The sequence below is a fragment of the Dipodomys spectabilis genome, unplaced genomic scaffold (assembly GCF_019054845.1).
Source record: "Dipodomys spectabilis isolate Male_0828 unplaced genomic scaffold, ASM1905484v1 ptg000148l, whole genome shotgun sequence".
Lineage (NCBI taxonomy): Eukaryota > Metazoa > Chordata > Mammalia > Rodentia > Heteromyidae > Dipodomys > Dipodomys spectabilis.
The window spans coordinates 2,029,562-2,056,311 of record NW_024870825.1 but is presented as its reverse complement, the minus strand read 5'-3'; the positions used below and the strand labels follow the sequence as shown (position 1 = coordinate 2,056,311).

The 26,750-nt window shown below is 54.8% G+C and overlaps 1 protein-coding gene across 1 annotated transcript; it reads left to right on the top strand.

Moving 5' to 3' along the window:
- The first annotated feature begins 3,946 nt into the window (after positions 1-3,946).
- On the top strand, positions 3,947-25,273 carry Slc22a15 (solute carrier family 22 member 15). The gene is made up of 12 exons (XM_042692360.1): positions 3,947-4,053; positions 9,737-9,943; positions 15,702-15,834; positions 16,612-16,776; positions 17,695-17,824; positions 18,732-18,947; positions 19,629-19,769; positions 20,862-20,947; positions 22,271-22,391; positions 23,343-23,415; positions 23,894-24,076; positions 24,937-25,273. The coding sequence occupies exons 1-12, from the start codon at positions 3,967-3,969 to the stop codon at positions 25,024-25,026; spliced, it is 1,632 nt and encodes a 543-aa protein (XP_042548294.1). The 5' UTR covers positions 3,947-3,966; the 3' UTR covers positions 25,027-25,273.
- The last annotated feature ends 1,477 nt before the right edge of the window (positions 25,274-26,750 follow it).

Below are 26,750 nucleotides of genomic sequence, written 5' to 3'. Positions count from 1 at the left end.
GCGGGAGGAAGAGAGAGACAGGCGGCCGGGCAGGCCAGACATAGATACGGGAGACAGAAGGGCTTTTGTGAGCTCTGACTCCCCTCTGTGGATGTAGACAGAATTGAGAGCTTTTATAAATTCAGACTCCAAAAGCAGATTGGATGTGTGCTTGTGTGTGTGTGTGTATACTTCCCTATAAAAACAATTTAAGCCAGGTGTGGGTGGCTGTCATACTGGCTACTCAGGAGGCTAAGATCTGAGGACCACAATTCAAAGCCAACTTGGGCAGACAAGTCCATGAGATTCTTATCTCCAATGACAGCAAAAACCCAGAAATGGAGCTGTTGGGTCAAGTAGTAGAGCACCAGTGTTGAGCAGAAGTGAGGGCGTGAGTCCCTGAGTTCAAGCCCCAAGACTGCCATGCATACACACGCATATATACACGCACACATGCACACACACAATACCTGCAAGGCACTGTCTGCTAAACCCCAGGACTGGCATGTGCACACATGCACACACATGCACCAACACACAGAACCTCCAAAGGAAGTGTGCCCTGTCTGCAGTGCAGAGAGAGGGGCACAAGGAGGCAGAGTGCACATGCGTGGGCCTGAGGCTCTGTGGCTGTCATGAGCCCTGGGCTAGACTTCTCAGCCCAATGGACTCCATGGTAGGGTGTCACCCGGGCAGCCCAGGTTTTCAGGCCTCAAGTGCAGCAGCCCTCTAGAAAGAGGATTCCATTCTCTGGTTTTAAACCCAGCACAGGAAAACTCTCACCCACCTGGAGCTCCTGACTTTAGAGGCAGGGAAGATGCTGTGAGCATACAGCCAAACCCCTAGCTCACGATGGACCTAGGGACACATTTACCCTCTTTACGAAGGAATCCCAGTACAAATATGATAGGAGAATGTTGTTAGTGAGAGAGGCTGGCGGCTCACGCCTGTAACACCAGCTACCCAGGAGGCTGAGATCTGAGAATTGGGAGACTTATCTCCAGTGAACTACCAGAAAACTAAAAGTGGCACCATGGCTCAAAGTGGTAAAGTGCTAGCCTTGAGCAAAAAAAAAAAAAAAAAAAAAGCTCAGGGGCAGTGCCCAGGCCCTGAGTTCAAACCCCATGACTGGAAAAAAACAAAAAAACAAACTTTTCTTCCTGGGCTGACTTTAAACCATGATCTTCAGATCTCAGCCTCCTAAGTAACTAGGATTACAGGTGTGAGCCACCAGCACCCAGCTTGAAGGTCATTTTTTTTTTTTTGGTCGGTCGTGGGGCCTGAACTCTGGGCCTGGGCGCTGTCCCTCAGCTCTTCAGCTCAAGGCTAGCGCTCTACCACTTGAGCCACAGCGCCACTTCCGGCTTTTTTCTTTTTGCTTATGTGGTGCTGAGGAATCGAACCCAGGGCCTCATGCATGCAAGGCAAGCGCTCTACCACTGAGCCAACTTCCCAGCCCCTTGAAGGTCATTTTTGAGAGAGGATTTTAAGTTCTACCACAGTGAGTCTGGACTACGATCTGCCTATTTCAGACTTTCCATCCCTGGACCACAGGGGGAGCACCCTCCAGCCTTCCTTTAGACATTCCTGTCTGGGCTGGTCTGCAATCTCACCTCTCCTGTCCTCTGCCTCCCACGTAGCTAAGATTATCAGGGCGAGCTTATTATTGTAAATATCATGATGAGCTAGACTTGGTGGTTTTTTAATATGCCATTCAAAATGCATTGGGGTGTGCATATTGAGAGTACTCCTTCCTGAACGCTTAGTAGGGGGGGGGGGGGGGAGAGAGAGCTATAACTTCTATTTGATTCAGAAAGATCCTAGCATGAAGGAAAAGGTAAAGATGCCCACTGGCCCTGGCAGCTGATGGAAAGTACTAGAAATGACCAGCTTTCCAGTGCTCAGACTTGAGCGCATGTCTCAAGGAGGCTGTGAACAGACTCATCTCAGGCTGATGGAGGCTGATAAAGAAGACGGGTTTACATTGTTTAAAATGCAATGTGAGCGTCTGGCTCCAAGAGCTGCACGCCAGCAAATGAAGGATTAATTTGGTTCTGAAAGTCATGCAAATTCTCTTTGTGAATTTGTGCATCTGTGTAAGAGGGGGGGATACACATGACTGCATACCATGGGGGGGGCTGCACACCTTGGGGGAATGCACACCATGGGGGGGGGAAATGCACACCAGGGGGGGAGGGGAAATGCACACCAGGGGGGAACTGCACACCATGGGGGAGGGGAAATGCACACCAGGGGGGAATGCACACCATGGGGGGGAACCCCACGGGTGGGGGGTGACTGCACACCACGGGGGAGGGGGGAATGCACACCTGGGGCATTCTCCATGCACACGGGGGGGGGGAATGCACAACTGGGGGACCGCGCACCACGAGGGGGGGGACTGAACACCGAGGCCCCCTACACAGATCCTTCGAGGTGGTAACTGAGCATGCGCACTGCGCCCCCCCATCCCCAGCCCGCAGGACTTGACGGACTAAACGACGGCTCAGCGGGGGTGGGGGGGTGTCCGCCGCTCTTGCTTTTTTCTCTCGGTCACGGGACTTGAACTCTGGGCCTGGGCGCTGCCCCCGCGCTCTACAGCTTGACCCACGGCGCCACTTCCGGTTTTTTGGCGGTTCAGTGGAGATCAGAGTCTCACGGACTTTGCTGCCCGGGCTGGCTTTGAACCGCGATCCTCAGACCTCAGCCTGCTGAGATGCAGTGAGGACTCAGAAACCCGGAGGCCCGCACTCCCCGGCCTTACACTCCCCGGCCCCGCACTCCCCGGGCCCCACACTCCCCGGCCTTACACTCCCCGGCCCCGCACTCCCCGGCCTTACACTCCCCGGCCCCGCACTCCCCGGCCTTACACTCCCCGGCCCCGCACTCCCCGGCCTTACACTCCCCGGCCCCGCACTCCCCGGCCTTACACTCCCCGGCCCCGCACTCCCCGGCCTTACACTCCCCGGCCCCGCACTCCCCGGCCCCGCACTCCCCGGCCCCGCACTCCTCTGCCCCGCACTCCCCGGGCCCCACACTCCCCGGCCTGCACTCCCCGGGCCCCACACTCCCCGGCCCCGCACTCCCCGGGCCCGCACTCCCCGGGCCCGCACTCCCCGGCCCCGCACTCCCCGGCCTTGCACTCCCCGGGCCCGCACTCCCCGGCCTTGTACTCCCCGGGCCCGCACTCCCCGGCCTGCACTCCCCGGGCCCGCACTCCCCGGGCCCGCACTCCCCGGCCCCGCGCACTCTCGGGCCCCGCACTCCCCGGCCCCGCACTCCCGGGCCCCGCACTCCCCCCACTCCCCGGGCCCGCACTCCCCGGCCTTGTACTCCCCGGGCCCGCACTCCCCGGCCTGCACTCCCCGGGCCCGCACTCCCCGGGCCCGCACTCCCCGGCCCCGCGCACTCTCGGGCCCCGCACTCCCCGGCCCCGCACTCCCGGGCCCCGCACTCCCCCCACTCCCCGGGCCCCGCACTCCCCCCCACTCCCCGGGCCCCGCACTCCCCCCACTCCCCGGGCCCCGCACTCCCCGGCCCCGCGCACTCCCCGGCCCCGCGCACTCCCCGGCCCCGCGCACTCCCCGGCCCCGCACTCCCCGGGCCCCGCACTCCCCGGGCCCCGCACTCCCCGGGCCCCGCACTCCCCGGCCCCGCACTCCCCGGCCCCGCACTCCCCGGGCCCCGCACTCCCCGGGCCCGCACTCCCCGGGCCCGCACTCCCCGGGCCCGCACTCCCGGGCCCCGCACTCCCCGGCCCCGCACTCCCCGGGCCGCAGGCCGGCCCCGGCGAACCAGCGCGCGCAGGCCCTGGACCGAGACGGGTGGGCGGCGAGGGAAGGGCGGCCGCTTTCTCCGAAGGTTCTAGATCTCCACGCCTCCCCAGGCGTAGCCCCGGACCCGCCCCGGGCCGCGCCCGCCGCGCCCGCTTCCTCTTCCCGGTGCGGCGGCCCCGGCGCGCGGCAGGAAGCGGCCGCCCGGGCGGCCATGGAGGTGGAGCGGGCGCTCGGGGCGGCGGGCGCGATGGGCGCCTACCAGCGCTACCTGTGCTTCCTGCTGGCCGCGCTGCTGCAGGTGAGCCCGACCCGGCCTGACCCCAACCCCGATCCCGGACCTCGATCCTGACCCCGACCTCGACCCCGGGCCTGACCCCGAACCCCGGCTCTGCGGACTGGCGCCTCGCTCTGCCTCCACCCCCACGCGCCAAGGTCTCGTCCCGAGCCGATCTGGGTCCCCGGCGCGGCGGGGTCGGGCTCCGTCCCGCGCCGCCCCGGGTACCGCAGGGAACCGGCTCCGCCTCCACCCCCCGCCCCTGCCGCGCCACGGCCGGCTCTGCGGGGCTCCCCCAACTCCCCAGGCCTCGGACTCTAGCTTAAGTGCTGTTGAGTCGTTGAGCCCCAGGATCCCCCACAGTGCTGTGCACAGTGCACACTTTCCGAAGGAGCAAACGAGCAGTGCTGTGCGCAGTATTGCTCGGCCTTCACGCCTCAGTGCACCTCTCTGTAGTCCTAGCACTCTGGAGACCCAGGCCGGAGGACGGGAGTTCCGGGCTAGCCTGAGCTGCCGAATTAGAATGCAGCTCAAAACAACCACCACCACCGAAGGGGGAACCCTCAGAACACAAAGACAAAACTCACAGCCCTCTCCTACCACGCCGGGCCCGCGTCCAGCCCGCGGGGAAGAAAAACATTCCACATGCAAAAGGTCACGGTAGCTTCGCGTGGCATTCCTCCTTCCTCCCAATATCCAGGACCTAAGGCCAAGCTCTTCCCCAGAAGTCCCGGGCATTCCACGGCCATTCCCCGGCTAGCCTTCACCCTGAGCGGGTGGGATGTGGTAGGGGAGGGCTGGGGGGAGGGCAGCCCGCATAGGCATTAGTTTACTGCCTTCACTGCTTTAGAGGAAGCAGAGCATGTCCAGCCCACAGCTGCTCACACCCAGCCCTCGGCCTTGGCCTTGGCCTAACAGGCAGTTAAAGCCTAGGAGAGTATTTAATTCAGAGAAAAGAATTATTCTCATGATACTTGATCTTTATAAAGAATAGTTTCAACTAACGAACGAGTTAACAAAGTGAATGGGAAGAATGTTTTTTTGTTTGTTTTGAGGCTGGCAGCCAGTATAGTTTGTGCCTGTAATCCTAGCTACTCTGGTGTGAAGCCTGAAAATTCTGTGAGACTCTTACCTCCACTTAACTGGCAAAGGGCTGAAAGTAGCAGTGTAGTTCAAAGGGTAGAGAGCCAGGCTTGAGTGGGAGGAGCCAAGGGAAAGTGTGAGGCTCCGAGTTCAAGTCTCAGTACCAGCACCAGTATTTGCATGCCTGCCTCTCTGCCCCCACCCTCCACTTCTCAACCTTCATCCTCTTCCTAGCTGACTAGCCAGGAGTCCACCAGTGTCCACCCACTCAGAACAAGTCTGCCCTAAGTGGTGTTTGGTACTGAGCCCGCCAGAGTGCTGGTTCATAGGTGGCAAACTTCATTGTTTGCTTCTATTTACAGCTTCACGGTTTGCCAGACTGCAGGCCGAGCCCCATGCCCGTGTCCCTCGCTGGTCTAGGGCACAGTGCTGCTGGCCTTGAGTGAGGGGTCACCTGTGGGTGTGGGTGAGGCTGGGAAGCTGGTGGAGCTGCCCCATACCTGTATGGGGCCTTGCAGGGAGAGCCAGCCTCTTTCAGGGTCGCTGAGCAGGGGACCCACGCCAGTCTCCAGTTCCCCGTAGACCTCTCCTGAATGGTGATTGGTGAGGTTTGGGGCTGGAAGAGCAGGAGGGTGGGGTGGAAACTGGGGAACCCAAGTTCAGGCCTGATCTCCCCCCAGCCAAGGAAAACCCTTTATTACAGCGCTGACTTCCATGGGAGGAAGTTTTCTGTGGTGAGAAAACAGAAGCCACACTTTGAGAGTTGAATAGGGAGTCTTTACTAGAAGGCCAGCGACTGCAGACAGACTCTTGTCACCAAGACCTGCAGCCCCGTGAATACACATCACACTTTCAGAAAACAGAGCCAGAGAGGAAAGACAGAGCAGAAAAGCAATACTGGCAAACCAAATCGGTTCCCGTGGAGAGCTGAAGTGGGACACTATGCTGACTGGGAGGAGAGCCACAGACTCAGCACCTGCACCTGAGCTCCTCTGGGCCTAAGAAGGGGCAGGGCAAGGGGCAGGGTCACAGGGAGCTTGAGAGGTCGCGACCCAAGACTGGCAGATCAGAACCTGCCAACTGCAGTCAGAAGTCCTGTGTTCCAGTCCTATGGGGCTTCCTGGGGCAGAAGAGCCGCCCACTGGGCTCTCCCAGAGGTTTGCTGCATGCAAACGAAGTAGAGAGCCAGCGGTGGCCAGTCTTAGGGAAAGGAGATGCGAGCTGGCTTCACACATGCAGGTGCAGATTCATAGGCCTCTACACTTTGCAGTGGGGAAGTTGAGTTTGGGGGGCTGAGTGGGCTGGTGCAGAAAGCGTGGACGTGGTTTAGTTAACAGGACCATAGGAAATTTTTTTGCATGGGTACCACCAGTACTGGGGTTTGAACTTAAGGCCTCATGATCTGGCTTAGCTTTTTGCTCAAGGATGTTGCGCTCTACCACTTGAACCACAGTTCAGCTGGTTCATTGGAGATAAGAGTCTAGCAGATTTGAACCGCGATCCTCAGATCTCAGCCTCCTGCATGGCTAGGACTACAGGTGGGAGCCACCAGCCCCATCTTTGATTTCTCCCTGGGAAGAGCCCCAGCGCCACGGTTAGGCAGTGTGTGCTGTGGGATTTTGCTGTTACTATTGCATGACATTGTAGGGTCCACTTAGTGACTCTCTATCTCATCTTTCCTACTTACAAAATAAACATGGCTCAGGGCGATGACTTCACAACCTCAGAATGTGGTGAGATTATTTGTGGAGGTTCTTTGGTTTCCTGAGATGTCCTATGAAAGCTCTGTAATGGGGTTCAGATACAATTACTTTCCAAACCTTCTCTGTCGGAAACTTAAAAAAAAATTTAATCTCCCTAGTGCATTCATTCACTTTTCTAATTATAATTGTATTGAAACAGGGTGGGGATAAAAAAGACTCAGCCATCTGAGACGCTGGTCTGCCCTCCCTGGAGGTGAACCAGAGGAGATAATGGCTTACCCGGACGTCCCTGGTGGAGCTTATGAGGAGAATGAAGGGTAGTTTTGCTTTAGTTTTGTGTGCCAGTACTCAGGCTTGAACTCAGGGACTCGCTTGGCTTTTCCACTCAGGGCTGGCGCTCTACCGCTTGAACCATAGCTCCGCTTTGGCTTTTTGGTGCTTCATGGATTTTCCAGCCCGAGCTGGAAACTACTCACTTTCTTGAGTAGTTAGGATTACAGGCGTGGGCCATAGGTGCCTGGCGATCCTGGGGATTTTAGGCCTGATGTGTGTGCCGCCGATTACCCAGGTTCCAGTGGTGGCTACAGGTAGCCATCAGCTCCAACTCTTCATTCTGGAACTCCTTCCTCCATGGCTCACGTGGTGGAGAGGAGGCTTGGGAGGATGTCCTCCTTAGTTCCTGCCCTAGAGCAAAGCAGATAAGTGCGAGGGCTCAGCCGGAGTGAAGGGGACTGCCACCTGCTTCAGCCAACCAACATTTCTCCCTCCCTTCCTTCCTTCTTTCCTTCCTTCCTCCCCGTTTTCCTCCCTCCTGCACTTTGCAGAGGGTGGGGGACCTGGGTTGTTTACTTTGGAACTCCAACAACTAGTCAAACGAATAGCTATATATGCAGGAAAGTCCAGAAAACTCTAGAAGGAGCTTTGTGGCCAGCAGAGACGGCGAGAACATCTGGGGCCTTGGAGAGGAAGCAAGCCTGGGAAGTTACCTGTTAGGGGCTGGGGCAGGTGCCAGCCTTCTTGGCAGAGGAAAAGAGCTCCACGTTCAGAAAGGCCTGGCTGGTTGGCCGTGCTTCATGGCAGGCGGCGGGCAGAGGGAGCCTCTCCAGAGCTTCCCTTGGCCCTAATTTTCTTTCTTTTCTTTTTTTTTTTTTTGTGGTCCGGTTGTGGGGTCTGAACTCTGGGCTTGGGCGCTGTCCCTCAGCTCTTCAGCTCAAGGCTAGTGCTCTACCACTTGAGCCACAGCACCACTTCCAGCTTTTTTTTTTTTTTTTTGCTTATGTGGTGCTGAGGAATCGAACCCAGGGCCTTGAGCATGCAAGGCAAGCGCTCTACCACTGAGCCACCTTCCCAGCCCTGATTTTCATTTCTTTACACCATCAATTAATTCTCAGCAGACTGGTCGGGCCGGGGAGGGGGCAGTTGGTGAAGGCAGGAGAGGGCTTCGCCATTACAGTACCTTCAGGTGTATCATCTCTCTGCTCTTGTCATGGCTGAGATGGTTAATTTTATGAGCTGATGACCTCTTCTAAAATGTCCTGAATGGTATGCAGACGGGCCAAGAAGCACACCGCTTGGCTGTTGTGACGGGAGTGTCCCCAGAGAGGCTCGACTGATGGCAAATAGGGTGGGCAGCCCTGAGGGAAGGCAAACCCTGCCCTGAGGGCGCCACTGTGGAGCCAGGCTGCGAGGCACCAGGCACCGAGCCACACAGCTGTTGTTCATCCTGTTCATCCGGGACAGGACTCGCGTCATCCACTGGCCGTCAGTGACCCAGCCTCCGGCTCTCTGGGTTTCCCTCAGCTGGTCGGGTCCTGTGGCTCACTTGGTGTGAGGAGGAGTGCTGGAGGAGTCTGGCACCTCTCCACAGTCGTGCTTGCCCATCTGATGGGCTCAGTGCCACGTGCCCGGAGAAAGCCACACGTCGGGGTTTACTATGTTGAAAGGTGCTTTAGGACAGCAAGTTCAAAGTTAATAGGGATGATTTCTTTGTGTGTGCATAAGTGTGTGCACAAGTGTGTGCATGTGCTGGCACCAGACCTTGAACTCAAGGCCTGGGTGCTGTCCCTAAGCTGTTTTGCTCAAGGCTGGCTCTCTACCACTTGAGCCACAATCCCATTTCTGGTTTCTGTCTGACCTGGCTTTGAACCTCCATCCTCAGACCTCAGCCTCCTGAGTAGCTAGGAGTACAGGCGTGAGCCGCTATGTTCAGTAATTATTTCTTGAATGATTGGGCAACACTATTTTTTTTGTTGTTGGAGGACAATTGTGATTAGAGTAAAAGAAAACTAAACGTAACCAAAGTTGTAAAGTAATTATACCTGGGCTGTGCGCCTGGGGCTCACGCCTGTCATCCTAGCTAATCTAGAGGCTGAGATCTGAGGATCACGGTTTGAAGCCAGCCCGGTTTGAAGCCAGCTTGGACAAGAAAGTCCGTGAGACTCTTATCTCCAATAAACCAGCAGAAAACTGGAAGCGGTGCTGTGGTTCAAGTGGTAGAGCGACAGCCTTGAGCCGAAGAGCTGAGGAACAGCGCCCAGGCCCAGAGTTCAAGCCCCACCACCGACAAAAAGAAATAATGACACCTGGGTGTTGAATTTATTTACATCTTTTGCGTTTTCGGGCATATTTTAAAATATCCACTCCAAAGCACAGGATGCTCCCCCACCCTAATCAAACAAGGTTGTGAATGTGTTTCTGCCCATTTCTACAGTTCACACAGAAGCAAGGAACACCTCCCCCGTGGGCGTGTTCCCCAGGGGTGGGCACACCTCGATTATGGGAGTGTCCCCTGGGTGGGTGTGTCCAGAGGGTGGGTACACCTTGCTTCTGGGTGTGTCCCTCAGGTGGGCATGTTCCCCATGGGGACCTGCTGGCTCAGTCTATCCTGCAGCTAACATCCGGTCCTGTGTTTGCTCCTTCAGCTCTACGTGGCCTCTGAGGCCATCCTCATGGCGCTGGTGGGGGCCACGCCCCCCTACCGCTGGGACCTGGCTGGGCCGCTGCCCAACCAGACATGGAGCAACCGGTCCCAGGCCGAGGCCTTCCGGAGCTGGGTCCCGATGGCCCACATCAGCGAGCTGCGGAAGCACGTGCGGTTCAGCAATAGTTTCACCTCCATTGTCTCTGAGGTAAGTGAGCCCGGCCCACGGGTGCGCCAGGTGTGTGTGTGTGTGTGCACATGTGCATACATGGATGTGCATGAAGGCGTGCATACCTCTGGGGTAAGTGGGCCTGGCCGTGGGTGTGCTGAGTGTGCGTGTGTGTGTGTGCAAGTGTAAGCACTCTAAGCAGGCCTGGCTCACAGGTGCACTGAATGTGCATGTGTGCCTGTGCATACATGTGTATGCATGCAGGTGTGCACACCTCCAGGGTAAGATGGCCTGGCTCACGGGTACACCGAGTGTGTGTTTGTGCACGTGCAGGTATGCACGCTTTTAAGGTAGGCAGGCCTGGCCCGCAGGTTTGCCAAGTGTGCATGTGTGCGTACCTCCAGGGCAGGTGGGCCTGGCTCACGGGTGTACCGAGTATGCGTGTGTGCGTGTGCATACATATGTGTGCATGCAAGTGTGCGCACCTCCAGGGTAAGTGGGGCTGGCCTGCGGGTGCGCCAAGTATTCGTGTGTGTGTGTGTGTGTGTGTGTGTGTGTGTGTACATGCAGGTGTAATCACTCTAAAGTAAGCAGGCGTGGCCCACGGATGTGCTGTGTGTGCGTATGCATACATGTGTTTGCATGCATGTGTGCACACCTCCTGGGTAAGTGGGCCTGGCTAACAGGTGCACCCAGTGTGCATGTGTAAATATGCATACATGTGTGTGCATGTATGTGCACCTCTGAGGTAAGCGGGCCTGGCTCACAGGTGCAGTGGGTACATGTAAGTGTGTGAACGAGTACATATATGTTTATATGTGTATGCCAGTACTGGACTTGAAGTCAGGGCCTGGGCGTGTCCCTTAGCCTTTTTGCTCAAGGCTAGCACTCTACCATTTGAGTCACAGCTCCACTTCTGGGTTGTTCCTGGTTAACTAAAGATAAGAATCTCAGGGACTTTCCTGGGCTGGCTTTGAACCAGGATCCTCAGATCTCAGCTTCCTGAGATGTGAGTCACTGGTACCTGGCTATTTTATTGTTTCATTATTCTCTTTTTTATACATGTGTATAAAGTACTTTGATCACATTTATTCCCTGAAAATAGTATCTGCAGAGCCCACAGTTGAAGACACAGTGTTAAAACCCCACATTTGAAATGTCTTGTTGGCAGCTATGGCCCTTGCTTCAGACCTTGAGGAACATTTTTAGTGGAGTTTGGGGAAGGATGAATGAAAAGTGATGTGATTCACTTGGTATTTAGTGCCAAAAAAAAAATCTCCTAATCTTGAGGATTCTAGATATTCTAAAATGAGCTAATCATCATTGAGCGGAATTTCGGTAGTCAGTTATTGCCTTCTGTATTCAAATTATTCCCTGAGCTCCAACTCATTAGACAGTACCAAATATCACAGCAGCACACAATTACCGTGCTTCGTTAGTGTTTCCAGCCAAAAAAAAGTGTAAGGTTGAAATATTTAATAGCATTGTAGGTACAGTAGAGTTGAAATTGACTGTTAGTTTAAAGTCAGTGTGTTCCCCCCCACCCCCATCTCTAGGGTCAAAAGGCCGTGTATTGAAAGTGCTTGGGTAATTCACTGCAATTAATTGCTTTAGGGCTAATTTTTATTTAAATGTCTGCTTCCTTACGCCTGCACTACTTGTTGTTCTGTCCATACACCTCACCCATTAGCTGGTAATTCAGAGTGACAGCTACACTGAAATGAGTCAAGTTCGTTAATCACCATGAAACTGTTCCCAAAATACCCTGCCCAAGTGCTCCCGCGTCAAGAGGCATCTCCGATTACCCGATTTTCTCCTTGGCTGAGATCTTCCTCTACCAAGCGGGAAATAATTTCTTTCTGGGAAAGGCAGGTCAAGGGAGGCTTGAGGTATAGTTCAAGATTGTCCACCACAGAGCCCGTGCTGTCTCTGCGGTGGGCCGGGTCCTCGGTGGTGAATCCGGGCACCCAGGAGGAAGCTACTGTTTGTGTGGTTCCAAAGTCCCACCGTAGGAAGTGGCGCTGTAGCTCAAGTGGTAGAGCGCTCAGCTTGAGCTGAAGAGCTGAGGGACAGCGCCCAGGCCCAGAGTTCAAGCCCCATGACCGACAAAAAAAAAAAAAAAACAACAAAAACAAAGTCCCACCGTACTCGAATGCTGGGAGGCTGAGTTTTGGAGGCCAGCATCTTATGACTTACTTTGCCCAAAGTACTGCTTGCAGCCACGAGGAAGGCCAGCAAGCACGTGCCCAGTCTGGTGGGGCCACGTGTAAGGGGTGACTAGACTTTGGGGGGACAGGTGGCTTGTCTTCCTGTGCATTGTATCAGGACCAGGTGGGCTATGCCCTAGCCCTCTGCAGGCACTGCCCCCCTCCTGGAAGGCTGAGCTGGTAAAGTAGACTGCATGGACTCTAACAAGTCTGCCTTTTTAATGCTGGGCAGCCAGGGAAGGTGGGCGACTCACCCATGCAGCCGCCATGCCTGGCCTGTGGGTCACCGGTTTTTTCGTACTGCCTTGACCCTGTGTGTTGCTCTCCGTAGAAATATTTTATGGACCAATGAAAATGCTTTTCAGGGGCTTACAATAAAAACTAAGGAATTCTAGCTGTCAGATTGTCTCTGGGCTCAAGGAGAGGCCTGCAGATCTCAAATCTCATTTGTGTGTCTTGTCATGGAAATCCCCAGTAACAAGAAAGAAGGAAAAAAGAGCAAGGGAGGGAGAGAGGGAGGGGAAGAAGGAGGGAGAGAGAAAGGAAGGAAAAGAAAGAAGAGAAGAAACAAAGCCTGGGGCTGGTTGCTGAGTATCATAATTTAAAATAGGGTTGTTAGGTCTTAGAATAAAGTGTCAGAGCCAGATCAGGGCAGATGAGTCTGACAGATTTTATCCCCCAAATAACCAGCAAAAGACTAGACAGGAATTGTGGTAGAGTGCCAACTGAGCAAGCAAGCCAAAAACAAGTGCAAGACCTGAGTTCAAACCCTGGTGCACAATGAGTTGTGGGCCAGATAAACCTTGAAACAGAAGACCAAGTAGAGAAAAATGACACCGAAACCCCTGTGGAACTCAAGTTAAAGCACACAGCTGTCTTCCCGCCATCCCTTAGCAGACAGCCCTGTTACTGCCACTGTGCCTGACATGGAACTTTCTAGCCTAACCCACGCTCACCAGCATTACTTCATTTCTGTGTAGCTGTGGTGGGAGGAGACTAATGCATACATGAGAATGGTTGGTTGATTATCTGGTGGGAGGAGACTTCTGGTGGGAGATTAGTATCTCCTTGCTCTAGAAGATAGGGCAGCCTGCCTGTGATACATTTGTATCTATATTTTGATTTACTTGGCTATTAATTTTGTTTTTAGGATTATGTTAAGTGTGCAGTCCATTTTAAAACTCGTTTTCCAGGTTAGCCTTTTCTTCTCTTTTCTTTTCTTTTTCTTTTCTTTTCTTGTGCCAGTCATGGGGCTTGAACTCAGGGGATGGGTGCTGTCCCTGAACCTCTCCGTGCTCAAGGCTAGCACTCTACCACTTGAGCCACAGCACCACTTCCAGCCTTTTCTGTATATGTGGTACTGAGGAATCAAACCAGGGCTTCATGCATGCAAGGCAAGCACTATACCACTGAGCCACCTTCCCAACCCAGGTTAGCCTATTTCTGCGTTGTCAGAAAAAAAAATGATTGGCCTGACTTGTCACATTTCCTTAAGGCTTGAGGAATTCAGGGAGATGTGAGGGACGCTTTGTGTGACTTCCTGTAAGCCTGGTCTCCAATCTCCACTTCCTGTGTGGTTGAGCTAATCAAGCCCTGGGGCCTCAATCAGCCCTGATCATGGACAGAGCCCCTACTGTCCATGTTCAGCCATTATTCTCTTTCTCAGAACCCCCTCCATCCAGGGCTGGCCAGCTCACCCAGGGCCCCTGCCTGGCCAGCTTCCTCTTTCCTGGGGCTGCCATCTCTTCAGTGAGAATCAAAGCTTAGACCCCAGGCTCCTCCCCCCCTTCCCTCTCCCCCCCCCCCCCCTTGGCTGGGCTACCTCTCCAGGGCCCTCCTCACCTTCTTCCTCTTTAAGAGCCACACCTGCCACAGGCCCCCCCACCCCGCACCTGCCACAGGCCCCACCCCCAGATGTCTGTTTTCTTCTCAGCCCTGTTTTTCTCCAGAGGAGCGATTGTATTCTTGTATCTGTGTTATGCGTGCAAGGCCCCTCAAATATTTTTTTTGGAAAATGCTCAGTTCATGAACTTAATTTTGTAAACATGGAGGAGGGAGGTAGAACAGGAAAATAGATTTAGATAGGTCAACTTGAAACACTTGGTAATATTTGTCTTTCTATTCTTCCTGTTCTGCTCCTGTGCATGAAAAGAAAGGAATCTTTTGTTTATTTTTTTTTTATTAAACTTTTATGTGCTATAGCTTCAAAATTTGGCCTACCATTCACAAAAAGCCATAAGAGGTCTGGTACCTGTGACTCACACCTGTAATCCTGGAGGCTGAGATCTGAGAATTCTGGTTCAAAGCCAGTCTGGGTAGGAAAGTCTACCAGACTCATAACTGCCAGCAAAAAGCCAGAAGTGGAGGTGTGGCTCTAGTAGTATAGCACCAGGCCTTGAGCAAAAAAAAAGTTAAGGGACAGTGCCCAAGTCTTGAGGTTAAGCCCCAGTATCGGTACACAAAGGAAAAAATGATAACTCCTTTGATTCACAGAGCAGGTTTGGGGTCTGCTTGCAAGTAATATCTTAAATGTTAAAAAACTGAAAAGAAAGCACATTACTTCCACCAGCATCAGCAAGGCTCTGTCCGGGGTCCCTCCCTGAGTGACGTCTGGCCGCAGGGACACTGGCTGGCCCCAGCACCTGAGCTATGAGGAAGGTCTCTGGGTGATGCTGGCCGCCTCACTGCCTCTACCTTACTTTTTAAAGAATCCAAGCTCTCATTTCCCTTCCTTCCCTGTACATCTTGGCGTTCACCCTGCCAGCTCTGACCACAGGAAAATCACCAGGAATCTCAGTGCCATTTGGATCTGGGATTTTCCATCCAGGTCTGCTGGCTGCTCCTTCCTGTGCCCCCACTGGGGGCTGGGCGCCCGTGGATGGATTTGGGAAGTTCCACAGTGGTGATCAGGGAAATAGCTGATCACTGAGCAGCCAGATTTGCCCTTTCTTACTGATTAAGCAGCCAGCTTTGTATCTTGGCTGTATAAACAGGCTAGAAAAACTGAGGTTCACAATAAATAAGACTAAATTTACAGGCTAGACTTTTATAAGTACAGAAACACCAGAACAGACAGTAAGGGTGTGACACGTAGAAAAGCAGGTGTTTGACTTTCAAGGCCAATTGCATTTCAGAACAAGTCAGTGAAGCATTGTACATTGTCATTGCTGCTGCCTTCGCCGCTGTGAGCCCAGCTACTCAGCAGGCTTAGGGCAGAGGGTCGAGGTTCAAAGCCAGCCCAGGCAGGAAAATCCCTGAGACACTCATCTCCAATTAACAACAAAAAGTCAGCACTTGAAGTGTGTGGCTGAAGTGGTAAGAGTGCCAGCCTAGTAAATGTAAGGTCCTGAGTCCAAACCCCAGGACTGCCGATGATGATGATGATGATAAGGATGACGATGACGATTTGCTGTGGTCCCAAGTTTCTGGCCTTTCTGAAGGTCGGGCTCCTTGGATGGTAAGGCTGGAGAGCAGCAAGCCCTGGCCACACATGTGGGGTGCAGCACAGATGCCCCCCGGAACCGATTCTCTCTTAGTTTTGACATCGTTGCTACGGTCCACCCGTGACAGTTCTGTCTGCATCCCTGCAGTGGTTTCTGATCGCGGACAGATCTTACAAAGTCAGCGCAGCAAGCGCCCTCTTCTTCAGCGGCGTGTTTGTGGGCGTTTTCTCTTTCGGTCAGCTTTCGGATCGCTTTGGGAGGAAGAAAGTCTACCTTGCAGGTAATCCGGAGAATTCAGGAACCCAGGTAGAGGATGGAAGGGGCTATTACAGTTCTCGGGGAATTCATGGTTTTTTTAAATTTTATGTTTTTGATCAGTGTCAGGGTTCGAACTCAGAGCCCAGTGTTTGCTCAGCCTTCTGGCTCACAGTGGTGCTCTACACCTGAAGAGCCACTCCTTCAGGTCAGCGTTTTTGCTGTTTGAGTTTCAAGGACTTTCGTGCCTGGGCGGCCTCTGAACCTCGATCCTCTGGATCGCAGCCTCCTGAGTAACTAAGGTTAGCAGTCATGAGTTTCACAAGCTCCGGGTTCCGAACTTTCTTCTAGTGCAGGAAAGAGACCAAAGTGCAAGCGGCATTGTTTCAGAACCCCGTGTTCAGCAACCTGCCCAGATGTGTGTCATACACTTTGGATCGGGGAGGCTGCTGTGCCATCTGCACCCTGCAAGTTGCAGTTTACGCTGCGCTTCTAGAAGGCGGGCAGTGGAAGATGGCCTGCCTTCCCCTCCAGTCCCGAGTTCTCCCTGCGTTGATCCATGCCACTTAAACTGTGCAGAGCTGGCCTCGTCCGGCCAGCAGGCAACGTGTGAGCAAGAAGGTTCTGTTTCCAACCGTGTTGTGAATAACGAAGCCGTGCGTGAGACACAAGTTGGCTTTTCCTTGGAGTTTCCCAGAGAAGCGGGGCACAGGCCGGCCCACTGGCTTCAAAGGCCGAGAGCTCAGCCTGTCACCCCGCGGGTGTGGGGCATCTGGATCACCGCTGTCATCCTCCCCTCTAGGTCTCTCTCTCGACATCTTATTTGCCATCGCGAACGGGCTCTCGCCCTCCTACGAGTTCTTCGCTGCCACCCGCTTCCTGGTGGGCGTCATGAATGGCGGGATGTCGCTGGTGGCCTTTGTCCTGCTCAACGAGTGCTTGGGCGCCGCCTACTGGGCGCTGGCAGGTACTGCAGGGGGGGGTCTGTCGGAGCAGTGTCCCCTCACTCAGGCCCAGTCCTTACTGAGCACCTGGGGGGCAGAGCTGTTCAGATTTCAGGGTTTCCTCCACCCCCGCCCCTCCCCAGTTTTGGATCATTTGCATACACAAAGTGAAACGTGTGTTTGAACTCACGGCTTCACCAACCCCTCCAGCCACGTCTCCAGCCTTGAATGTTTTAGCTGTCTTTCTGGAAAGGTCTTGAGGTTTCAACCACTCTGGTCTGGACCTCCTCTGGACAATCCTCCTGCCTGTACCCTCCGGTAGCTTCCATTAGAGGTGCACCACCACACCTGACTTACTGATTGAGATGGAGGTCTCCGCAGCATTCCTGCCTGGGCTGACCTTCCGACCTCAGGCCCCGGTCCTCCTGAGCCCGGCCTCCGGTGTGGCGGAGTTACAGGTGTAAGCCAAGAGGTGGCCTGGGTGGGATTTTTTTTTCTTTTTGAGCAATACTGAGGTTCGAACTCGCAACCTTCTGCCTGCTACGTGGGCCTGTGCCGGTCACGCAGCATCCCCACCTCGCATTGGTGTTCTGTGGGCTCCCTGTACAGACCGGAGGTGATTTTATATGGTGGGTGGCTTCATGTGCCCAGACACAGAGCAGGTCCCCTCCCCCGGGGTCAGGTGCGGCATTTCCTGCCAGTGGTGAGCGCCGTGTCAGCTCTTGCACTGATCGCCAGTGAACCACCAAAAGGCCGGAAGTGGAGCTGTGGCTCAAGTGGTAGAGTGCCAGCCTTCCGTGAGAATGTCAAGTGAGAGCGTTGAGGCCCCACGTTCAAGTCCGTGTGTGTCTTTCTTTTGGGCTGGGCCGGCTCAGGGCTGCAGTGGGAGGCGGGCCGCAGCGGGCTGTGCCAGCTCACACGTCTGCCTCCTCCCCCGCTAGGCTCCCTGGGCGGCCTCTTCTTCGCCGTGGGGATTGCGCAGTGCGCCCTGCTCGGGTACTTGGTCCGCTCCTGGAGGACCCTGGCCTTGACACTCAACCTGCAGGGAACAGCTGTCTGGCTCTTATCTCTGTAAGTTATTTTTCTTCCTGCAGTTTTACTTGAATGAGGAAATTCGTTTTGTTGTTGTTTTGTTTGTTTTCATATTGGTCCTGGGGCCTGAACTCAGTCTGGGCTCAGTCCTTGAGCGTTATTGGCTCAAGGCTGGTGCTTTACCACTTGAACCATAACTCCAGATTGGCTTTTTGCTAGTTAATTGGCAATTAGAGTCTCATAGCCTTGGGCCTGCCTCAAAACAGCCCCTTGAGTAGCTAGAACTACAAGTGTGGGCACACCTGGCTCTAGTTTTCTTTTTTTTTAATCACTTAAAGCTTTAGCATACACATAGTTTTCAGCCAAGGTAGTTTTCTTCAGCACCATAAATGTGCTGAGATTTTAATTTGATCACTGTTTAATTTAGTAGCTGTTTATTCAGGTTCTGAGATTCATTGGGGTCTGGACTGAAACTTGACTTCATACTATCTTTGAGAACAAAGGAATGGCCATGCACAGAAAATAACACAGTAGAAAGCATTCTCCTGAGCTGGCTCGGGCGGCTCACGTCTATATTCCTAGCTGCTTGAGAGGCGGAGACGGAAGGATCACACCTTGAGGTCCACTTGAGGCTAAGTGTGGGACCTCCTCTCAGTCAGCAGCTGCCCTGGGTAGTGTGTGCCTGAAGTCCTGGCTTCATGAGCAGGATAAACAAGCGGATGGATCACAGCCCAGGCCAGCCCAGAATCCATGAGAGCCCCTCATAGAAAAACGCCAAAGGCAAAAAGGACTGGAGGTGTGGCTCAAAAGGTAGAGTGTCTGCCTAGCAAGCATGAGGCCCTGGGTTCAAGTCCCAGGACCCCTCACAGGTTGCTGGGCTTTGGGCCATGGTGAGCCCCTGTCCTCGATGGTCTCCCCTGTGCAGCCTGCCTTGTATCTCTTTCAGATCCATTCCCGAGTCTCCCCGCTGGCTGTACTCACAGGGCCGCCTGCGGGAGGCGGAGGACGCGCTCTGCCTGCTGGCCGCCAGGAATGGCCAGCCCGCGCACCGCGTGATGCTAGGCCAGGCGCCTGGCGGGAGCTGCCCGGGCACCGGGAGCCTCCTGGACCTGTGCCGCCACCGGCCTCTCCTCTGCCACACCCTCATCCTGGCCTTCGCATGGTAATTGCGGGGGGGTGGGAGGGGGAATCTCCTGTCTCCAGCTCAGTCAGAATCCAAAAGAGGGGTGTGCGAGACCTGTGATTGTCGGGTGGCACGTGCACGGGTGCCAGGTCCAGCCTGGGTTCTCCACACGGACCAGCCATGAATGGCGCCCACGTGCCCACTTTCTCCATCCATGGGGCTGGGGGGGTGGGACATGGTAGGAACAGTTTTCTGAATCATGAATCTATTTTATTTCATTTTGGTGCCAGTCCTGGGGCTTGAACTCAGGGCCTCTCGCTCCCACTGAGCTGGTTTTTTTGCTCCGGGCGGGTGCTCTGACACTTGAGCCACACCCCAACTTCTGGCTTTTTTGGTGATTGGTTGCCTTGGGTTTTGCTGTTGTTTTTGCAGAGCTTGGCACGGAACTCAGGGCCTTGCGCTTGCTAAGCAAGGGCTCTTCCACCCCCAGCGCCTTTTCTGGAGGTTCACCGGATATGAGAGTCTCATGGACTTTGCTGCCAGGGCTGGCTTTGGACTGCAATCCTCAGACCTCAGCCTCCCGAACAGCTGTGATGACAGGCGTGAGCCCCGGTGCCCACCGGCTAGACTAGAAATTTCTCTCAGGACACAAAGCTTGGTGGGCAGCAGATGGCGCTGTGGGGCGGGGCTCTTCTGATCTCTGACGGGACTCGCCCACAGGTTCGTGTGCAGCCTGGTGTACTATGGCCTCACACTGAGTGCTGGAGACCTTGGGGGAAGCATTTACCTCAACCTGGCCCTGTCTGGCCTCGTCGAGATCCCATCCTATCCGATCTGCATCTACTTGATGAACCAGAAGTGGTGAGTGCGGCTAGTGACTAAGGGACTCTGGGGCAGAGCCAGGCCCTAAGTTCAATTCTGGGTACCCAAACAAAAGACCAGTGAGCATGTGTCAAAATAAAGTGCACCACAGAGGATGTGCACGCACACACACCCCCTGTCCTAGGTAGATGCCAAATACCGTGGCTTGGGCTGCAGGCACAGACTGCTGATCACCTTGAGTTAGAATTCCTCTCAGGCCCATGCAGCTAGAACCCCTTTTTCAAGCTGAGTACTGGTGGCTTAGCTGTAATCCTAGCAGTCCAGATGTTCAGATCTGGAGCATTGTGGCTCCAGCCAGGCCAGCTGGACAAGCCCAATATGTGTAGTTAGTTGGACTTAAATCCAATTAAACACATATACTTATATAACATATTATACATATATGTATTTGTGTGTGTGCGCACACACACACACATGCACGCCAGTATTGGGTCTTGAACTCAGGCCTCACTCTCTTGCTTGGCATTTTGCTCAAGGCTGGCTCTCTACCAATTGAGCCACATCTCTACTCCCAACTTTTTGCTGGTTAATTGGAGATCAGAGTCTCATGGACTTTTCTGCCTAGGCTGGCTTTGAACCATGATCCTCAGATCTCTAGTAGCTGGGATTTCAGGTATGGGTCGGAAGCATTTAAAATAGCAACTAGGGGACTGGAAAGGTGGCTCAGTGATAGAGCGCTTGCCTTGCATGCATGAGGCCCTGGGTTCGATTCCTCAGTACCACATAAGCAAAAAGAAAAAAGCCAGAAGTGGCGCTGTGGCTCAAGTGGTAGAGCGCTAGCCTTGAGCTGAAGAGCTGAGGGACAGCGCCCAGGCCCAGAGTTCAGCCCCATGACCAGACCCAATAAATAAATAAATAAAAAATAAAATAAAATAGCAACTAGGATATACTCTTGTTCCCGTGTTTACTCTTGCTCTTTCAAAGGTAGACAGAGGCGCTCACTCCTCGTGTCCTGACCATTCAGGACCAGCCCCTATTGCCACTTAAGAACAGAAGCCAGGGCGGGGCCGGGTTTTCTGGGTGGCTGAGCTGAGCAGGCGGGACAATGTGAGATCCCCTTGCCTTGCTCAGGTTTGGTCGCAAGCGGACATTAGCCGCATTTCTCTTCCTGGGAGGCCTGGCCTGTCTCGTGGTGGTGTTCATTCCTGAGAAGAAAGGTAGGCCTTCAACCTTGCGTTTGCAAAATCTAGGCGTTTGCAAAGCACGTTTATACAGACAGAGGATTGCTGCCCCCCCCCCCCCATTCCCTCGTGCATGTGTGCGTGTGTATGTGTGTGTGAATGAGTGTGTACGAGTGTGCCTCCCTCGGCAGTTGTGTGGAGGAGCAGTGGCTATGTCCCTCACCTTACCTAAACCATTCTAGGGGTGAGGGGCCAGCTCGCTGTGCGCCCCCTGTTGGTGGGCTGGGAGGGGCTGCCTCATGAGGGGTGCCCTACGGTGCCCACCAGCTACAGCCTTGGATGGGAGATGGGGTGCACTAGCCCCGGCGTGGCACCCCACTCCAGTGCCCCGTCCCCCAAGCACCCCAAAGCAACACTGAGAGCAAAGAATCACAGTTAAAGAGGGACACTGATGCTCACACCTGTATCCCTAGCAACTCAGGAGGCTGAGATTGGAGGATTGTGGTTTGAAGCCAGCCCAGGCAGGAAAATCTGTGAGACTTTTCTCTCCAATTAGGCAGCAAAAACTCGAAGTGGCGCTGTGGCTCAAGTGGCAGAGTGCTAGCCTCAAGGGCAAAGTTAAGCATGAGTGCAAGGCCCTGACTTTACAGTCCAGTACACATACATACACATGCATGCATGCACTCACACACACATACGCGCCAGCAGACATGCAAATGAGCAGGAAAACCCCTCCAGACTGAGGAACACAACCAGAAGTGGCATGGACAGAGAACAGGGGTGGGACTTGCTAGTGCAGTGCGTTGGCATGCGTGGCCGAGGGGTGGGGTGGCCACAGGGGAAGAGCTCAGACACGCTTGGACACAGCAGAGGCCGCCCACCGTCCTCCCGCTCTGTTTAACTCCGGGGCCGCCTCCAGCCAAAGTGCCACAGTTCAAGCCGCACGCGCAGGAATGTGTGTGATGGGCTTCTGTGGACGGAGGGTGGGCATGGAGCCAGTCCTGTACAGGGGCTTGTGGGTACACTGGGGTGTTTGTTTAAGGGAATAGACTGGGATGTTGAAGTGAGTAGATCGGGGGTCTGTGAGGCCGCGGATTGGGGTGTTTAAGGGAATAGATCGAGGTGTTTAGGACCAGTGGCACTTGCATCGTGCGTGGCAGAGGCAAGGCCAAACTGGCGTGGGCAGCAACCTTGACCCATAGCCGCTGACCTCAGGCGCGGCGATAGTCCTGGAACACTTACACCCTCCCCGTCCCTACCCCTCTGCTGGCCAAAGGGATAGAGAGGCCTGTCCCTCCCCTGCTGGCCGGGCGGCATGGAGGCTGCTGGGAGCCCTCACTGCACAGCCCTGTTCGCCAGGCACAGGTGTGTTCTCCATGGCCAGCGGCCGGTCCTCCGCCCTGCTGGGGAAGCTGACCATCAGCGCCGCCTTCAACACCGCCTACATCTACACCTCGGAGCTGTACCCCACGGTGGTCAGGTGAGCCGCGTGCTGCCCTCATGGGTGCCCAGAGCCCCGTGGGACTGCCCCGCCCTCCACCCAAGGGTGCTGAGGCCTGGCGCCCTGCTGAGCCCTCACTCGAACCCCAAGGGCTGTCCACCCAAACCAGTTACTGACCCAGGATTAACCATGAGTCAGACGAGGGTCTTTTGCCCGAAGGTGTCACCCACACACAGAGTGGTGAAAGGTTGTGTCACACGGTAATCACAAAGATGAGATTCTAAATGTTAGTTGTGAAAAGTAGTTTGGGGCCTGGTTTGGGCCCACACCTGAAATGCAAGCCACACAGGAGGCTGAGATCCCAGGATCACAGTTCAAAGCCAACCTGGGCAGGACTGGGAAGACTCCTGTTTCCAATGATTCACCCAAAAAAGCCAGAAGTAGAGCTGTAGCTCAAGAAGTAGAGTGCCATGGGCTGGGAAGGTGGCTCAGTGGTAAAGCGCTTGCCTTGCATGTGTGAGGCCCTGGGTTTGATTCCTCAGCACCACATAAGCAAAAAGAAAAAAGCCAGAAGTGGCGCTGTGGCTCAAGTGGTAGAGCGCTAGCCTTGAGCTGAAGAGCTGAGGGACAGCGCCCAGACCCAGAGTTCAGGCCCCACGACCGGGCCCCCCCCCCCAAAAAAAAAAGAAGAAGTAGAGTGCCATCCTTGAATGAAAAACCCAAACCAGAGCTTGAAGCTCCCAGTTTCAAGCCTCACTACTGGCCCTGAGGTGAATGAATGAGATCGCAAGTTATAATTTTCCGTTCCGTATCCTCAACACTGTGCCAGTACTGTCAGCCTCCCAGGCCCGGCAGCGTCCCTACGGCCAGAGAAATCACCATCACTGGTCAGCCATAGAAGGTTCCAGTAGGCGGTGTGGTTCTGTGCACCCCGGGCCTGCACCAGCATCTGAATGCCCTTCATTGGCCTGCTTGTGTTTCCTTCCCCAGGAACGCCGGGCTGGGCGCGTGCTCCATGTTTTCCCGGGTCGGCGGGATGATGGCCCCCTTCGTCCCCTCACTGGTCAGTCCACGCCCCGCTTGGCACTCCCCCTCTCTGCCCTCAGCAGCCACGCCTGGGAGAGGGCACGCAGGGCGGGCACAAGAACGAGCCAGTTCTCCAACAGGCTCCAATGGGGTGGACGGACGGGCTGCTTTTCTCCACTCATGGGGCTTGAACTCAAGGTCTGGGCACCGTCCCTGAGCCTTTTTGCTCAAGGCTGGTGCTCTGCCACTTGAGCCACAGCTCCACTCTGAGCTTTTTGCTGGTTATGTGGAGGTAAGAGTCTCAGACTTTCCTTCCCGGGCTGGTTCTCCACCTCCTGAGTAGCTGGGATTCCAGACGTGAGCCATCAGTGCACAGCTCTGCGCTGATGTTGCTTTATCAAGTCCCATCTCTGCACCCCGGGAAAAGTTGGGGAGCAGGACAGCAAGTGCAGCTGGCCCTCCGTCCCAGCCGCTCCGGTCACGGTTTGCTTGTGTTTGGTTCCCTGCCCCCACAGAGGCTGGTGCAGCCTTTCCTGCCCTTTGTGGTGTTCGGAGCCTTGGGCCTGACCTCCGGCCTCCTGACCCTGCTGTTGCCGGAAACCCTCCACAGCCCCCTGCCGGAGACCTTCGCTGACCTCCACTCCTACAGGCGGCTCGGGGACGAAGCGCTGTCCTTACAGACCCTGGACCCTTCTCAGGTATGGGGCGCCTTCGCTGCACCCAACTTCCACTTGGATAATGAGAGTTGTTGAGATCAATAGAATATTTGGGTCACATAGAATAGAAAAAAGTGGCATCTAACAGCACTCGCTTTGCAAAAACTATGAAGATGGTTGAGGAATCATGAGTTTCTCTCCTTCTCCCCCACCCCCCTCTGTGCCAATGCTGGTACCTGTTAGGTTTTTAAAAAGAGGTAGCCAAGTAAGAATCACACCACACACGTGGTATTCAGGTAAGGAATAGGTTTATTCATCGTTCTGGCTGGCACCAGGCCATCTTGACCCTTCACGCGGTGGGGAAAGGCCTGGGAAAGAGAGCTGGGAAAAAGGGTGTCTGGGCCTGGGCTAGGCCTTATCTAGGGTATGGGCGGAGAAAGGTGTGGCCACATCGAATCCAGATGTGACCTCAGCAGATGCAGATGTGACCTCTTCCAGGTGTCCCAGTTGCCTAGGTAACGCAGGTACTGGGTGGAGACTTTGCTGTGAGGAGGGTGGAGTCTGCTCGCCATCCCGGAGCGGACCTTACAGTACCCTACTACCTGAACCACACACCCACTTCTGGCTTTTTGCTGGTTCCTTGGAAATAAGAGGTTCTCTGATTTATGTGTCCAGGCTGGCTTTGAACTGTGATCCTCACATCTCAGCCTCCTGAGTAGCTGGGATGACAGGTGTGAGCATCAACCCCTGCTACATGAGAAATGAATGTTTCTTAGAGCACTTTGGGCACCTTGTTGGGGCGCTGTGTCCTCTGCCACCCGTCAGCAGAGGGCGCCCCAACAGGTCCTCCCTGAGGACCAGGGATGTGGCCCAGTCACTGGTGACCGGCACCTTGCTTTCAGCCTTCGAGGAAGGACAGCGAGGGAGGGAGGCAGAGCGAGGAAGAGGAAGAGCTCTGTGATGCTGATGAAGAGACTCAGATGCTCAGATGAAGCCAGCCCCGGGCCTTCTCAAGCGGAGGAGGAGGAAGGTCACCGTGGTTCTCCGGGGAGAGCTGCAGAGGGACATGGACAGATGCCTGGCATGGAGCAATGCCTCCCAGGCCAAGGGAGGTGGGGGGAGGATGTCACAGAGCATCACGTGTTTCCGCACAGCACCTCTCTCGTCTCGAATTCAAGCTCAGCTCAGCATGGCCACCTCCAGCCCAGGGGCTCGCTCCCCACAGCGGCCGGGGCCGGGGGAAGGGGTGTCCAGGGGGCGCCCGTCTTCCTCCAGACATGATACAGCTGGAGCCCCATGTTGGAGGAGGACCATAGGAGCTCTGTGTGTGTACATGCGCGCACATCAGGCCTGGGACTTGCGTGCACATCAGGCCTGGGACTTGAACTCAGGGCCTAGACACTACCCTTGGGCTTTTTCCCTCAAGGCTGACGCCCTACCTCTTGAGCCACACCTCCACTTCTGGGTTTTTTTTTTTCTGGTTAATTGGAGATAAGTCTCATGGACTTTGCTGCCGGTGCTGGCTTTGAACTGCCGTCTTCAGCCAGGCTCACAGGTGCCAGCCGCCCGCTCGCAGCTTGTTCAACTTTTGAATAAATGGATGTCCAGACAGGAGCCCTCGGTGTCAGCTGTCTGTCTGGGAACACATTCACACACTGAGTGAGGGAGGGCATGGGTGGGAGAGCTGCCCTCCCCCTCGAGACCCGCCAGACCCGCCTTCGGCTCCTGCTTACAGAAATCTGCCTTCCTGTGCCACGTGACAGTTACAATTCCAGAGGGAACTGTGGTCTTTCCCAAGGTCTCGTGTGTTCTCCTCGAAATCAAACAAAGCAAACCAAAGGGGTCATCAACAGTAATCCTGCAGATGGTCAGAGCGCAGGACCTACTGAGACCCCAGTGTGTGAGTGCGTGTGAGTGGGGGTGTGGAGGTGTGTGCACATGTGAGTGGTATATGAGTCTCGGTGAGTGGGGGTGTGAGCATGGGTCATGAGTGTGGGAGGGTGAGTGTGTGTGTGTGTTAGTGAGTGAGGCTCTGGAGGAATTTGTGTCAGTGTTGAGCTGAGCATGGCTCTTAGAATCATTCATTCACCTGATCCCAGCACCGTGGCTCACACCTGTCATCCCAGCTACTCAGGAGGCTGAGATCTGAGGATCACAGTTCAAAGCCAGCCCGAGCAGACAAATCCAAGGGGCTCATATCCATCTGACTAGTCGAGAAAACAGATGTGGAACTGTGGCTCAAGCAGTTGAGTGCCAGCCTTGAGAAAAAGCTATGTAAGTGTGCACAGCCCTGAGTTCAAGCCCCAGTGGCAGCACGTACACGCGCACACACCAGTAAGGATACCATATGAAATAACATATAAGTTCAAAAAAAGCCTGTCCGTCTGGCTGGAGGCTTTGAAGACGAGTGCTTGGCTGCTCGGTGGGTGCGTTTCCCAGTCCACACCTGACCTGCCCAAGTGAGTTCCACTAAGGGCCAGAGTTAGTCTGTCAGGGAAAGCAAGGCCATTACTTGAAAACAACTGGGAATAAAACCTAAAAGGACAGCTGACCAGCCGAAGGTCGGCATGTCTGTATCAGGATGCCTCCCAGAGGGAGAGTATGGATAACAGGTGAGCTCTAAAACCTCTTCAGCCCAGAAATCATCCAGCCGCCTCTGGGCACAGGTGGAGACCAGCGCTCAGGTCAAGTATTTAAAGACTGTGCAGTTCTAGCT

Bases quoted from the DNA above. Each gene is read 5' to 3' on its own strand.
- Slc22a15 (XM_042692360.1), top strand. From the start codon at position 3,967: ATGGAGGTGGAGCGGGCGCTCGGGGCGGCGGGCGCGATGGGCGCCTAC. The intron at 16,777-17,694 runs GTACTGCAGGGG...CTCCCCCGCTAG, and splicing joins CGCCTACTGGGCGCTGGCAG to GCTCCCTGGGCGGCCTCTTC. The intron at 18,948-19,628 runs GTAATTGCGGGG...ACTCGCCCACAG, and splicing joins CTCATCCTGGCCTTCGCATG to GTTCGTGTGCAGCCTGGTGT.